Source organism: Cyanistes caeruleus, chromosome 28, assembly GCF_971803275.1.
Source record: "Cyanistes caeruleus chromosome 28, bCyaCae1.hap1.1, whole genome shotgun sequence".
In the NCBI taxonomy this organism is placed as follows: domain Eukaryota; kingdom Metazoa; phylum Chordata; class Aves; order Passeriformes; family Paridae; genus Cyanistes; species Cyanistes caeruleus.
Window position 1 is genome coordinate 2,031,770 of NC_141728.1, and position 15,053 is coordinate 2,046,822.

General features: G+C 47.0%; 2 protein-coding genes across 3 annotated transcripts in view; both read right to left on the minus strand.

Moving 5' to 3' along the window:
- Positions 1–1,599: 1,599 nt before the first annotated feature.
- Positions 1,600–11,036, minus strand: LOC111922041 (uncharacterized). Of its 2 annotated transcripts, none has more exons than XM_086864996.1 (8): positions 10,433–11,036; positions 8,654–9,007; positions 7,442–7,741; positions 5,894–6,081; positions 4,281–4,401; positions 2,986–3,642; positions 2,578–2,691; positions 1,600–2,207 (listed from the first exon to the last, which is right to left on the minus strand). In XM_086864996.1, the coding sequence occupies exons 1-6, from the start codon at positions 10,944–10,946 to the stop codon at positions 3,572–3,574; spliced, it is 1,548 nt and encodes a 515-aa protein (XP_086721122.1). In that variant the 5' UTR covers positions 10,947–11,036; the 3' UTR covers positions 1,600–2,207; positions 2,578–2,691; positions 2,986–3,571. The 2 variants fall into 2 exon arrangements, with proteins under 2 accessions (XP_086721122.1, XP_086721123.1); XM_086864997.1 differs by having other exon boundaries at positions 1,600–2,181; positions 10,433–11,025.
- Positions 1,600–15,053, minus strand: part of LOC147649026 (uncharacterized) — a 519,865-nt gene continuing 506,411 nt past the window's right edge. The window contains exon 9 of the mRNA XM_086865023.1: positions 1,600–1,778. The gene's annotated coding sequence lies outside the window, so the exon portion shown is untranslated. The remainder of the gene's footprint in view (positions 1,779–15,053) is intronic.

Sequence of the window (15,053 nt, forward strand, 5' to 3'; positions counted from 1 at the left end):
AGAATTCCATTTTTGAACCGCTACATGTGCCACTTTCTTCATTTCTGCTGCAAGGTTTCTTATGGCTTCTCCATCGTCATCTCTTTCTACACAGCATTCAGATTCATTGAACTTGCTGCAGACTCCCCGTTCTTCTGCTAACAAGTAGTCCAAAGCAATTCGCTTCTGATACACAAATGCTTGCATTAGTGAATGCTGTTTAGCTGATAACTCGAGAGCATCAGAGGTGTGATTTGATACAATTTCTACCATGGCTTGAAGTCTTCCTAGTCGGTTGAATAGGTAAATTGGGCTCCTGTATCCCCAGCTCCCGTCTTGAGCCCAAGTTGCTGGGCTATTGCCAAGCTCTTATCCTCTCTGCAGGCCACTCATCTTGTCCCCACTTCTGATTCCCTCCTGCTTTTGGAAACTCAAGATTCAGCTCTCTTTTTTCTCTGCCCAGGCTCTCATCTAGGGGTGCTCCTAATAGTTTACTTTTGGACTTTAGGAGCAAAAAGGAGGGTCAAATCATTCCCAGAGTGCGGGATCCTTTCTACCTGCAGGGTAATTCACTGGATGCTTTTTCCCCACATATCCAGTATATTCCATCAGGTGCTTTCCATTGGTCATTTACAGTTTCTGCTTTATCCCAGGAATTAAGCTTTTGAAGGATCGGTAAGGATTAGCTCCAGGACTTTTGTGCCAACATAATTTGATCTGATCATTCCAATCGCAATTTGTCTTTTTTTTTTTTTGTTTGACTCCAGTATCCAGTGGGGGTTTCTGGTTGCCAGGCTTTGGTGTTGTTCTTTGAATTCACTGTTCAAGTGAATGTGCAAGGAGTATATCCTACTGCTTCAGTATATCTTTTTCCTTCCATGCTGATACAAACTGTTCCAATTATTTGATGATCTAAAACCCACCCTTGGGGTCATTTTAATGTTTTGGAAATTTAGGTATGATTCCATTTAAGAAGTTGCTCTGGAGCTAAGCTCTCACCTTTCCATGGCCATTTCTCAGCTGATTTCAGCCCTCCACAAATCCAACAATTAGATCATCAGAATTCTGTAGCCAGAATTCCCTGTGGGAAGGACATCTTCCACTCACACAGCAAGGCAAGTGAAGGGGAAAGTGCAATCTCTCTTTCCTGGAAGGTGTTCAGCTTTTAACAAACTAGTTTTGCTGAAGATGAGCCCAGGCAGTGGTGAGTTAGAGCATTTGATCAAACTCCCAGAGTATCCTCACATCTGTTTGGACACAATTTCTCTTTGTATTTTCATGGTGAATGCTTTCTCCTGCCCCGCAGCCTCCTGCTTGGAGTTGTACGCGCAGCAGAGTCCCAGAGTTTTCTCAGCAGGCCTGTGCAGCGAGTTCTGAGCCAACGTGTGGCTCTGCTGCCAGCCCAAATCTGCGCTTTCCTTGCCCAGCCTGAGCGCAAGTGGGGCATGTGCTGGGCGTGGCTGGAGATTTTCATCCCCAAAATCCTCCAGCGTCATGGCATTTCCATCTGCCCATTGCTTTGGAGAGCACAAATCACAAACCACCCATCTCAGCTGATAAATGTCATTGCTTGCAGACTGCTGCAGCCGCACAGCTGAGCTACAAATACACATGAATCCATTTCAGTTGAAAAATGTCATTTATTACAAATTGCTACACCTGAGCTGACAATACACAACTATAAAAATCTCAATTAAGTTTAAAAAAAGTCATTTATTATATTAGCACAACAATGCCAAGTAAAAATATACAAACTTCAGTTGGCAAAAACTTAACTTATTGCTAACCTCTACAAGTCACTATAGGCAACGATTAATGAGGTGTTTAACAACTTAATTTATTACAGATTAGCACAATCTTACAGCCCATATAGAAATACAAAAATATCAGTCTCCCTCTAAATAACCCTGTACTAAGAATTTGATCCATAGAATTATACAACTATACCATTTCATACATGTTTAAATAGAATTAAATACCTCTACAGATACATCTATAACCATCTACAGATGGAAATACAGATTAAATATTACATATTTCATAAAATATATATACACATAGATATATTAAACAAAACTATTTGAAAATATACAAATGTCACTGTCCCAATCTAAATATCCATACAACTGCATAAGAACGAATCAGCCGCCCCATCTTCAAAGCCTCTCCCTCAGTGTTTTCCTGCCATGCAGAGCAGCTCTCCTGGACAGGGACAGCAGATGGGACATCTGGGAGGCAAAGGGAACAGCGAGTCAGTGCTGGGACCTTTCCCTTGGCAGCAGCTGCACTTCCAGCAGGGAAGCGAAAATCTCCGAGCCTCCCCAGGAGGGTTGGCAAGAACAAGCAGGCCGAGCGGGCCAGCGTGTGGCGAGCGCAGGCGCGGCGGGACTGTCCCGCAGCCCCCGGCAGCCCGGCACAGCTCCCGGGCCCTGCCGGCACAGCTGCCTTGCCCAAGGACAGCCCCTGTGCCGGCCGGGGCAGCAGCGCTGAGCAGCCCCAGCACGGGCAGGGGCCGCTCCTGCCCGGCCGGGCAGCGCCCACGGCCAAAGCCCACGCCACCCTCAGCCCTGCCCGGCCTCACCAGCCCTGGGGCCTCACCCAGGCTCTCGCGTGGCCCCAGCACATCCCTGCTCACTGCTCTTGCTCCAGGCCTTCAGCTTCTCCCTGCTGGCTCCTCTCAGTGTCTGCCTGTCCTCAAGCTCTTCAGGACAGCTGTGGTGGCAAAAGTGGAGGCTCTGCAATTGGTTGCAAGGCCTGGCAGAGCTGCAGTCCCTGAGCTCTGTGTGCTCCCTCCTGGCCCCTCCATCCCCTCAGCCCCGCCGTCCTCTCGGCAAAGCCCCAGCCCCCTCTTCAGTTTCTTGGGCCTCTCCCAGGCCTCTCCCCCCGCTCAGTCCCTTCTGAGCCGTTGTGTCCCCTCAGAGCCGGCACAGCCCTCAGCCCGTGCCTCTGTCACCTCAGTGCCACCATGGCCCTCTGCTCCCCCACAGCCCTCAGTGCCCCTCACACCTCAAGGTTTGCAAGGTCCCTTCAGCATCAGCGCCTCCTCAGCCCCCTCAGTCTCAGCGTCCTTCAGCAGCTCCTCACAGGACAGTGCCTGGGGCCAGCGGCAGCTCCCACCGCTCCAGGGACAGCCAGGGCTGCAACTGCTGCTCCGCCTGGCCCGGCCCCAGCTCGGACCCAGCACAGGGGGACACAAGGGGCACAGCGGGAAAAACAAGAGGTGAGAAAGGCAGCCAAGGGGGAAAGAGGCAAAAATGCAGCCTAGGCCTACACAGCTCAATCTATCGACCTATACATCCATAGAGCTCTAACTAAAGAACTATGCACATTTAGAAATGGAACTGTGTGTGCATAGAAATGTTACTCTCTACATATAAAAATGTAAATTAGAAAATCTATAAATGTAACTGTATACATAGAAATAAAATCCTATTGCATCCATAATTATACATACAAACTCTACAAATGTATAAATAGATACACCTATAAATACAACTCTATCAATCTATACTTGTAACTATATGTATAAATAAATCAAGATAAAAAAATCTCTAACTATATCTATAAACAGAGGATGCCACCTGCCCGATGGTCACAGGCTCTCCCTCTGATCCTTCTTCCCACGCAGGGCAGCCCTTCTGGCCAGGTAGATCACATGGATATCTGGCAAGGAAAGGCAACTCTCAGTCAATGCTGGCCTCCGTGTAGCTTTCCCTTTGCAAGTAAACTGTCCTGCTAGCAAAGGCTGTCAAAGATGGCCTGAAAGGCACACTCTCACTTGAGAATTTGAAGCCTGCTCTTTCAAGAACAGGGATCCTTCCAAGTTTTCCAGTCTTGTGAAGTTTTGAAGTACGCCAATCAATTCACAACCCTCCCAGTGCAAATGGCACCCCCGAGAGATTGAAACACAGACAGTGCCAGCTGCCACAAAGAAGCCCAGCCTTGTTCTTTCTCTGGGCTGACGCAGAGACGTCAGTCCTCACTGCAGTGGCTGAAGCTGAAGGCTGCTGTGAGCTGGGAACCAATTGGGACACGCAGCTTGGTGACACAACTGCCACCAGCTCAGGTTTCTTGCCGGCTCTCTTGCCACAGCAGAGGACTCGGTGTCAGAGCCTCTGGAAAAGCATGGAGGGGCAGGGCTCGGGGAGCTTGTGCCAGTGCAGGATTTGAACTAAAGGCACCAGGAAGCACCAACCCTGCTTGAGACAAGGACTCAACTCTTCTGATCTCCCTTCCTGCCAGAGGCAGGCTCAGAGCAGCTGTCTCCCATCTCTCTAAACCACGCTGGGCTCACTCCTTACCAAGCTCCTCGGGCTCCTGGCAAACGTTCACACGGCTCCCGCAAGCAGGCAAAGCTCCCTCTGCTGCAGCCTTGTTCACAGCCTCCCCTCCTGAAGAGCCACGGGCAACACTAGCATTGACCTGAAAAGAAAAACAGAAAGAAGGAAACGCAAAGATCAACCAATAGATTCTGCAGGGATACAATCAGAGCCTGCCAGATTTCCTTCTGTGCACCAACAAATTGCTTTTGAAAACTGGTATATACGCGGGAGTTTGCAGAAGACAAAGGCTCATCGCGCTTGGCAAGAAGATATGGGCAGTTCCAAAAAATCCCCCTCCCCACCTCCAGTCTGCCCTTCCTCAAGAAGAAATCTACCCATGCAATGCGTCTGCATATTAAATGAAAGAAGAGAAATTCTTTGGCAAAGTTGTAGAAGAAGATGCAAAAAGGCCTGTGCCAATGCAGAAACTGAACACTCCAGGCCAGTCTGGGAAGAGAGAAAAAAGAAAAAAGGGATTCCAAAGTCCAGGAGGGAATCTGTCAAACACAAGGACTAATGGGCCCTGATTGAACTGTTCTTCAACACAGGAGGAGCCCCTGGGCTTCAAGGAGTCCTTAACCATTTCATGGCCAGCACCAACCTTGTCCTTCTCACCATTCACACAAGTCATGGTGCCTCAAAACCAAGACATCTGCCCCCTGAAGACTCCACGGCTCACACACTTCATCCCTTCTTCCTAACAAGGAGCTCTGGGCCCCAGAGGCCTTCAACAGTCCAAAACACCGACTTCTCCAACACGCTCCAAGAGCTGTCAAGGCTGACAAGGCTGTTGAGCGTGGGGATGACACTCAAGCCATGGAGTGGGCGCTAAGGATGGAGTCCTGCTAGCTCCTGGCACAGGGATGTGCTCTTGCCACCACAGCCCTAAGCACAACAGTCTCATGCAGGCTGCAGCTTTGCAAGGACTGTCTGGCAACACCCACCTCTTCTTTCCACAAGGTGACTGAGCTCTGGAACATGGAGAGCAAGACTGGCCAGTTTGCCCAGCTGAGCATTTCCCAGCTGGAAACTGGACTGCAGGCACCAGGTTCCTGAGAGGGCAAGACAGCTGCAGCTCCAGCCCATCCCCACACACAGCTCTGGGAATGTCTACATGCACAACAGGGCTCACACAGCAGCAGCAGCAGGAGCTGCAGGAGCAGCTGCAGCCCAGCCCTTGCTTTGCCTTGGCCTTCCAGCCCAAGAGAGGCAGAGCCCACATCTGCTGCTGGCACCTCTTGCATGCCCTTCCCACTCTGCCTTCAGTGGCAATTCTCCAAACACTCTTCTCTTCTTTCCCATCAAACAAAGCCTGTTAGAACCCACCAAGCTTCCACTTCCTCCCCACAAATGCCCCTGCACCAGGGATTCTTCCCAGAAAAAGGAGCATCCAAACCTGGAAAACACCTCTCATCTTCACTCAAGGGCTATCCCCCCTTCTCATTCCCTCTTCCTTAGCAAATCTTGCTTGACCAAGCAAATCCTTCCGTGTCCATTCCCAGCTGAATTCAAGAAGCCTTTGCTTCTCAGCCATGCAACAACATTCAGAAGCTCTCACTCCAGCCCCTCTCATCCCTGTCCAATGGAGTTACCTGGGCAGAGGGAGACCTTTCAGGCACAGATGGTGAAAGCATCTCCTCCAGTGTCTCCAGAACAAGGTCCAGATCCAGCGGTGGCAATTCCTCTTCCCCAGGAGTACTCCAGACCCAGCTTGGGGCTCTCCATGCTGCATAACCAGCACTGCCAGCTGGAGCACTGGGGACTGAAGTGCCCGGGGCAGCTGGAAGAATCCAAAAACATGGGTGAGGCTCCAAAATGAGGCTTTGGGATGCAGAGCTTTATTGCTGCCTTGGATCAAACATCACAGGAAGCGCACAGCAACCTCAACTCCAGAAAGGTATTCAAAACTTCCCAGGGAATTGGAAGAGTGAGCTCTTCCCCTTCAAAAGTATTATCCTAATTGACGTGTACATAGATTAAAGTATGGCTTGGGAAACTGATCTAGACATGCACACAGACATAATCACCTTGAATCACAGCGTTTTGCATCTTCCCAGCAGCTTTGGCATTTGGCTGCTTGAGTTTCTCATCGCAAGAGACCACAGAAAGTGCATTTACCCAGGAAGAGGCCAGAGGTGCAGACACACATGCTAAACTTAAACTGTGAGTTTATTCTAAGGAGCAACCATGGAGGTGAGGCCATGGTCTACAGCTGCAACTGTTCTGGGGACTCCCAGCGGGCACTGAAATTTAATAGCATTATTTGCAGGGGAGACTGTTGGAAATGGAAAATCTGCAGCCTTAGAAAAAGCCTGGATTGATGGAGTGATGAAAGTACACAGACATTAGGTAGAGTAATTCTAAACCTATGTTCTTACAGTTGCAAGTAAGAATATGCCTAGAGGAAGTAAGAAATTACATTAAGTAAAATAGTTGCAGGTATCAAGTATAATAGTGTGATTTATAAAGTAAATTAGAGATCTAGGAACTATAACAGAAGTGTGTGTGAATACGTGACCTGTTAGCTCGTTGGTTAAAAGATAGACGCAGTGTGGCAAAATCAAGTAAAGGTGATAAGAGCTTAATAAGTGAAAACAAACTTGGTGTCAACTGTCTACTGCACTAAAAAGTTATATATTGCCATGCGGAGAAGAAACTCGTAACTTCCTCGAGCTGTGGTTGACTTGTTGCCTGTAAATCTCACGCCTCGGGACTGATCTCTTATTTGGCTACTTAAGCAATAAATCATCTCAAAGCACGGTGGTCCCATCCCTTGTATTTCATCTCAACAAAAGACAATCTGTAAACTCTGCAATATCCCATCAGAGTCCTAGTTTGGCTTCATCCAAAGAAAAATGGGAGTTCACCTGACACCGACCAGTTGTGGAGAAATGTTCTTTGCCTCGCCCTTTGCCCTCTACACAGAGGCTGCCTGGAAAATGCCCAGAACATCCTCCAAATCTGCAGCAAGGACGGGAAAAGCAGACAGAGATTGTTCTGATATTCATGATCCTGCTTCCTAGTACCATTGACACCTGATTGTCACAATCAAATGGACACATGACAGAGCACCGCGGCAAAATACTTCAGTCACTTTTTGTGATCTTTCTGAAAAGCCAGGGGAGAGACACATTCCGTACCTGATGGGATGTTGGCTGGCAAGTGCTGCTCTGGAGAAGTGCAGCTGCTGCTCTCTGGAGAGGCCGCAGAAGTGCTTTGATGGTGCGCAGGAAATGCTGGAGTCATGAGCTCTGGCTGGAATTGGAATTTGTGTGTGCCTGGCTGGCCTGATGAAACCCCAAGCCCAGATGTAGCAAACATTTTCTTGGCACGTGCTGGGGAAGCTTCACGCCCTTGAGGATCTGGACTTGTCCTGGAAGGGCCTGGAGGCAGCTCTGAATCCTCAGGTGAGGCAGCACTGCGCTTCTGGCACCAAGGAGCTGTGCAGCAGGGAGGGAAGAAGAAAGGAAGCAAAGGGAAGGCTGGGTCACTACTGCTCCTCAGCTGTGTTTCCCTTGGCAGCAACTGTACTTCTCCCAAGGAAGACAGAAGCTCCCATCCTCCCAAGTAGGGTGAGAAGGAGAAAATTCCCCACATCTTCTGAAGCTTTGCAACAACCAATTCCTTGTCTACTGAGCTCTCCCGTACTTATTCATCTGTCTGGGAAAAGTGTCCAGCTGCCATTCCTGGGCAGGAGGCAACTGCCAGAAAGCCAGCTGCCAGCTCTTCTCCCTTCTGCTCCAAAGGCACACAACAACTTTAGAATCACAGCCTTCCCTATCTCCCCAGCAGCTTTTAGATTTGGCTGCTTGAGTTTCTCATCACAGAAGGCCACAGAACGTGCATTCACCCAAGAAGAGCCCGCATCTTCAGGCACACACTGAGAAATTCAACTGGGAGTTTATTCTAAAAGCAACCTTGTAGGTGAGGCCATGTTCTGCAGCTGCAGCTGTTCTGAGGCACACAGAGTTCATTTCAATGGCACGGCCCGATTTGCAGGCCAGTCAGTCAGAAACATCTGCAATATCCTATCACCGATCTAGTGGGACTTCATTCCAAGAAACAGGGGAGTTCACCTAACACTGACCACTTGTCTGGCGGGCAAGATTTTTCGCCCTGCCCTTGCACCTCAGCAGACAGGCTGTCTGGAAAATGCCCACAACAACCTCCACATCTGCAGGAAGGACAGGAAGAGCAGAGAATCCTTTGGCATTCACAGTCCCACTTCCTAGTACACTTTCTCCGTGATTCTCACTTGAGATCTAGCCATGACAGAGGACTCAGGGAAAACACTTGAAAGGCTCAGTTGCCAGGACCTATTGGAAAAGGAAGGGGAGAAACTCTTTCCCTACCTGATGGGTGGCAGGCTGGGCTGTGCTGCTGAGAAGATGAGCAGCTGTTGCTCTGTCCAAGGGCCCTGCAAGCAGCTTCAGGGTCGACTGGAGTGAGGTGAACCATGAGCTCAGGATGGCGTTTCAGGTCCAGGCGAACCAGTGGAACCGTGAGCTTGCGGAGATTAAATCTCTGGATGAGCTCTCTTGATGGTTCCACTGGTGAAGCCCCAACAAGTGCAGAGGTGGCACAGACTTTCTTGGCAGGTGCTGGGGAAGCCTCACTCTCCTGAGCAGCTGCACTTCTCCTGCAAGGGCCTGGAGGCAGCTCTGAATCCTCAGGTGAGGCAGCATCGCGCTTCTGGAGCAAGGGAGCTGTGCAGCAGGGAGGGAAGAAGAAAGGAAGCAAAGGGAAGGCTGGGTCACTCCTGCTCCTCAGCTGTGTTTCCCTTGGCAGCAAGTGTGCTTTTGTCAGGGATGACAAAAGCTCACCTCCTCCCAAAACAGGGTGAGAAAGAAAAATATCACCACATGTCTTGGGGGGGTTGGATGCCTATAGAACTTAAGTCAAACTTACAAGCTGCTTCTATAGGTTGACTTAGAAGATATCAATATAACCTGATAGATCTGTATCACCAGATATCAATAGGACCTGAATCATAATTTCATGGATCTATTTAACCTGATAGAGACTAGTATAACCTGTAGTGGCTAGTATATGGTTAATTGGTTGCTCAGTGCTGGAGAGAGGGGAAAAAAAATGAAAATCTCACCAGGTGGTCAGTTTCAGAGAGAGGTCAGTATAGTACTAATGAAAAATTAGCAAACATCAAGCCAATTAGCCACAAAATAAAGTAATTAGACTGGTTAGGACCAGACAGACCAAGGAACATCATAGCTGTGCCTGCTCTGAAGAAGAAGTTGAAAAGTTCAGATGTAAAGAGGACTTTGGAAGCCTTCGTCAGAGACCCCCAACGACCCCCAAATTGGGGAGGCACAAGCACAGTGAAAAAGAACTATCTATAGCCATGAGATTATACTATGTAAATTCGTTCCAGAGTGTATAATATACATTTTAATACATTAAATATGATACATACAAAACATAATATATATTACATTATAATATACACTATGTGTATATTACTTCCATATGTTATAATGACATAGTAACACCAAGCAATAATTACTAAATATATACCACAGCAATTGACAAAGGTGGATGAATGAGGAGGAGAAATCCTCCTCACCTCCAGCACTGAAATAAACAACTCTACACACACGGGTGTATGGGATTTTATTCCCTTTGCAACAAGCAGCTCCCTGTCTACTGAGCTCTCCCCTGTCCGTTCAAGCCTTGGCAGGAGGCAGCTGCCAGAAACCCAAGTGCCAGCTCTTCTCCCCTCTGCTCCAAATGGGACAGGAGGCTCCCTCTCCCGCTGGGGCTGAGCACGCCCAAGCCCTCGGCTCAGCCGCACTCCCGGAGAGCTCCCCGAGCGTCCCAGGGCCGCGCAATGAGCAGCGCCAGCCACGGCACAGGGCCGGGCCGGCTGCCGGCCGAGCGGGCCAGCGTGTGGCGAGCGCAGGCGCGGCGGGACTGTCCCGCAGCCCCCGGCAGCCCGGCACAGCTCCCGGGCCCTGCCGGCACAGCTGCCTTGCCCAAGGACAGCCCCTGTGCCGGCCGGGGCAGCAGCGCTGAGCAGCCCCAGCACGGGCAGGGGCCGCTCCTGCCCGGCCGGGCAGCGCCCACGGCCAAAGCCCACGCCTCCCTCCGCGCCCGCAGCTCCCACCCCGTCTCACCGGCTCTGGGCGGCTGCCCGCTGGGGAAGGCGGGCAGCGACCGCTCCGTGGGGAGCCGCTGGAGGCGGCTGGGCTGGCGGCTCCGCACCTCCAGCCCCGCCGCCAGTCTCTGCCTGTTGGCCCTGGTCAGGCGTTTGATGCGGAGCAGGAGCTCGGGGCGGTCGCGGCGGAAGTTTGGGTTCGTAAAGTGGAGCAGAGCCCCGGCATCGCCCGGCACAGCTGAGCCAAGCCATGCCGGCACCTTTTGGAAGCCGTAGAGGTTGAGCTGGCGCACGAAACTGCCAAAGTGCGTGGCTTTGAAGGAGTCCGGGGCCGCCCCCGCCCCCTGGCCGCCCCCTCCGTGGGCGCCGGCCGGGCTGAGCAGCTCCCGCTCGAAGAGGAAGCGGTCGATGAGCAAGCCCTGGGCCTGGCTGTCCCAGCGCACGGAGCGGACGCGGGGGCTGTTCACCAGGCGCCACAGCTTGGCGGGGAAGGTGCTGGCATTGAGTCCGGCGGGCAGCGGCAGCTCCGCCATGGCACCGATCTGGCTCCGACTGGCGCCGCAACGGCCGCGGCGCAACGGCCTGAGGGGGGCGCTGCGTTCGGCCCCGCGCGCGCCCGGCGCGGCCCCGGCGCGGGCCGGACTCGGCGAGGACGAGCGGGGCCTGAGGGGAGATAAGGCCAGGTAAGAGCAGGTGAAAAATGCATGTGGGAAACGAGAAATTACATAGGAATTCCACTAATTGACAAAGATTGTTACTGTAATAAGTGGAATTGATTTTTGCTAACTAAATTGTACCTGTTATTCAAGTTAGTTTTAGAAACAATTGTCAGGAAAATTAATCCACAAATGCCAGAGGTTTATGTCCAAAAAGGAGACAGAGGAGTCCTTTTTTCTTTATTCCAATAAATATTTGACGCAATGACCCAACACCTGTGTGCTGCACTGCGGCATTTTTTACCCAATCACTTACTACTACCCAAAAACCCCTCGGAGAAGAACATGAAGAAGAAAGGAGAAGGACAAGAGACAACACCCTAAATCCTGCATCTTGTCTCCTGTTCTCTAAACTACTTTTTCACCCAGTGATTTAAGAACCTTTCTAATCTACACACTTACACTTTTCCTATCTAACTTTAACATTTGTTTTCATGTATCACCATGAAAACATGCTCATGAATTTCATGTCATATGAAATTCAGTGTTTCTTTGACTCCTAGAACTAAGTATTAGAAACAAGGGCACACACTCTGTATCTCAGACTCCAACATCTGCCCCTCTCTTTTTTAAAAAAAAACAATAAAAAAAATCAACCCAAATCTTTTCTTGGATTACTTTTCAAGAAGGGTTATTTTTCTTTCACTCATGGTTTAACAAATGAGGCTTTACAATATTAATTTTCCCACTCTTTCACTTGAAACACAAAGTCCATTGCTCTTGCACGTGGGATCCAAGCTGTTCAGCTGTCAGCTGTGTCTTGATACAGTTCACATCTGCGTGCTCGCTCTTCTGCTCTTTGGGCTGTCTGCTTGTCTCTGCAGCTGAGGAGTTTCCATGTTCTTCGCTAGGAAGTTACTTCTGCTTTGAACCTGTGAATACACAAACATAGACTTTCCTCCAAATTATTAATTGAAATGAATTTTTAATCTTGCGTCTGAACTTTTGACTGGAACCAAAGAATTCTCTCTCAACTTTGCTTGAGTACTGTTAGAACAATACCTGATAATTGATGGAATTGGCTTTGTAACAGACTTGTTTAAAAAGGACTGTTCAAGAATTATTTGTAATAGATATGAGATCTTTACACTTTTTTCAAAAATTTAAGATATATAAGGTTTTTATACTTCTGAGGCATAGCCTTGGTTCCCCCCCCTTTCTTTTTTTTTGTAATTAAGTAAGGTATTTGGGTTTTTTGTTATGAAAATGAAAAGCCATCAAATTGAAACACTTGCACATGTATACACATAGGAAATAACATTTTTACAGAAATCAAAAACTTATTAAGAAGATGCATAATTAATATTATGCAATATTAAACTTATCTGAATAATTTGTAATATGAATTGCTGAATATACTAAATATATACTCTCATCCCAGAGTCTGCCACAGCTGATAAATCAATGGAAGATTGGAAAATCATGTCTTGATAACAATTTTCCAAGCTCACTGTAAAATCCAGCTGCTATATTAATTCACTAATTGCCAAGTCAAATTGACTTGAATATTGTTTTGATGCAGAAAACTTCTGGGTTTATTGGTAAATTCTCTATCCAGGTAAAGTCAAGGCTTGGCCAGAACCTTAGGCCTCATCTGGAAAGATGTCTTCTAAGTCATTTTCAAAGCAAGGGGTTTAAGAATAGCAGCCATAAGATGCTTAAAACACTGTAAATTTTTAAAAGGCATGTGTATAAAACAAATTATCAGATGTCTCAAGTAATTGACTAATTCAACCATTCAGCAGTTAATTTAATCTGAAGTTTCTTTCATAACACTTAACTTTCAACCATGACACTCTTAGCGTTCAGGATCACACATAACCACAGAATGTTTATATGAAGGTTCTTTATTGAAGGGCTTTGGGTGTCAGGGGTACACATACCCAAATCTGACCCGATTTGCTTTGGAGTTGAACATGTTTTATACACTTTCATTATAAAACTTACATATTAATTATTAAACTTACATTGTTCTATTGTAAGCATTGTTTTTACCCAAGCATGGATTTCTCGTAATCCTCCCCAGCCCCCTAACATTGTTCCTTATGTTCTTTAAACTATAATTATATCTGATCACATCTAACAATTGTATCATTTATCATCTACTGATTTCACAGGTGCAGTTTGACCTGATCTTTAGCAAGCACAAGGCCTAACATTTCTCAGGGCCTACTTTTCCCAGGGCTTTCCAAACCTAACTTTCTTTCTAAGTCTCCGAATTTTCTAAGATTTTAGAACCTTTTACTATCATTCTCGCATTTGAAAGCATTTTCACTTCACTGTAAGTGCAAATGTTTTCACTTGATAGAGTCCTTTGTTTCTGAGTTGATACTTGGTGTTCTTCAAATACTTGATTGATGTAAACGCTGTCCTGGATGTTGTCACGAACTGGAGAACCAGAAGATTGTGGGTGTGGATCTCGTGTCAGTGCCTTTATTATTTTCTGGTTCCAGGATGTTTTCTTCTGTATTTCTCCTTTTAAAATGCTGTAAACTAACCAAATTGCTAAAAATACAATTAGTAAGTTTATCACACTCTCAATGATAGATTTAATCCATAAACTCACATTCTACCCTAACCCTTTGAAGATTTTGCCTAACCAACATGTGGTCAAATCATTTTGCTCTTCCTGTGCTCCATGCTCTGTTTGTTGCAACTGATTGATTCATATTCTACATCTGCAGTCACATTCATCTCTAGTGACCACCAATACTGGCGATTAGAGATTTGTTTTCTCTTTTTTTGGGCTTTCATTAAGAGAACCAATGTATCTAACACCCTTAGCTTTCTCTGATTTTTTTCCTTCTGGGATTTTTTACAGGTCCATAATTTCAGTTTTCACAGGTAACAACATTGGTGATTCATAACCAACAATTAATTTTCTTTTGTGTATCATTTGTAAGCAGACAGCTTTCTGAATATTTTTCAGTAGTTGGTTTGGGGTACAAACTATAGCTATAGGGTCCCCCTTTTCCAAGGGGTTAAGGCCCTCTGCCCAATAAGCTGTGTGCTGAGTTAGGGACCATGGGTTATGTCTGTCTCCTGTTGTTAAAAATACTTCATGTCCCCAGTACCCACTGGATTCCTGTTCTCTCAATCGAATTTGATCACCTTCAGTGAGACACTCAGAATACGTATTCTGTCTCTGACTCGTGAGGGAGACACCCGTACTCCCTTTTTCCTTTTCTCTTTTTTTTTCTATAATTTTTTTGTCTTTTTTTTTCTTTTTTTTTTCTTTTTTTCTATTTTTAGTGGCTATGTGCGGATGGATATCCTTATCATTGATATAGTTATATTCTGTTTTAATTAAAAGTTTCAAACTAGGACTGCAGTGTTCCCCACAATTTATCCAAGTTAGCTCTTTTTGAGGGTAAACTTGATTAATGAGAGGGGTTTCCCTCTCTTGTTTCTTTTAGCAAGTCAGCATTTTTTGTTTTATTATGGAGGGCTGCTCGCAACAGATTGATCTTACTTCTTTCTTCATCCAATTGTTTTTGCAAAATTTTAACTAGGTTTTGGAGGGAGTCTGTTGCAGTTTTTTCCTCACTTCTTTACTTACAGCGAGTTTCTATAGCTGCTGTAAGACAAGCTCCTAAAACCGAGCAGAGTATAGTTTTATTTTTGCCCAGTTTAAATTTTCTTTCATGTTGTAAAGAACATACTCTATCAATCACATTTTCCAAATTAAACCAATTATTGAGCACCAACTTTTCCCTCCTGGAGAAGGTCTGGCATTGTGTTTTGCTAACAGACCATAACATGCATAAAATGTAGTTTTAACTTTTGCACTGCTGTTTTCAGTCATTTTTACAAAGAGAAAAACCACTACAGGGAGGTATTAACTTAAACTATACACACACAGACACACTGCTTTTTGCTTCCCTGTATGGGTAAAAAGACCAAATCTGCTTGGGAGGCACTCCT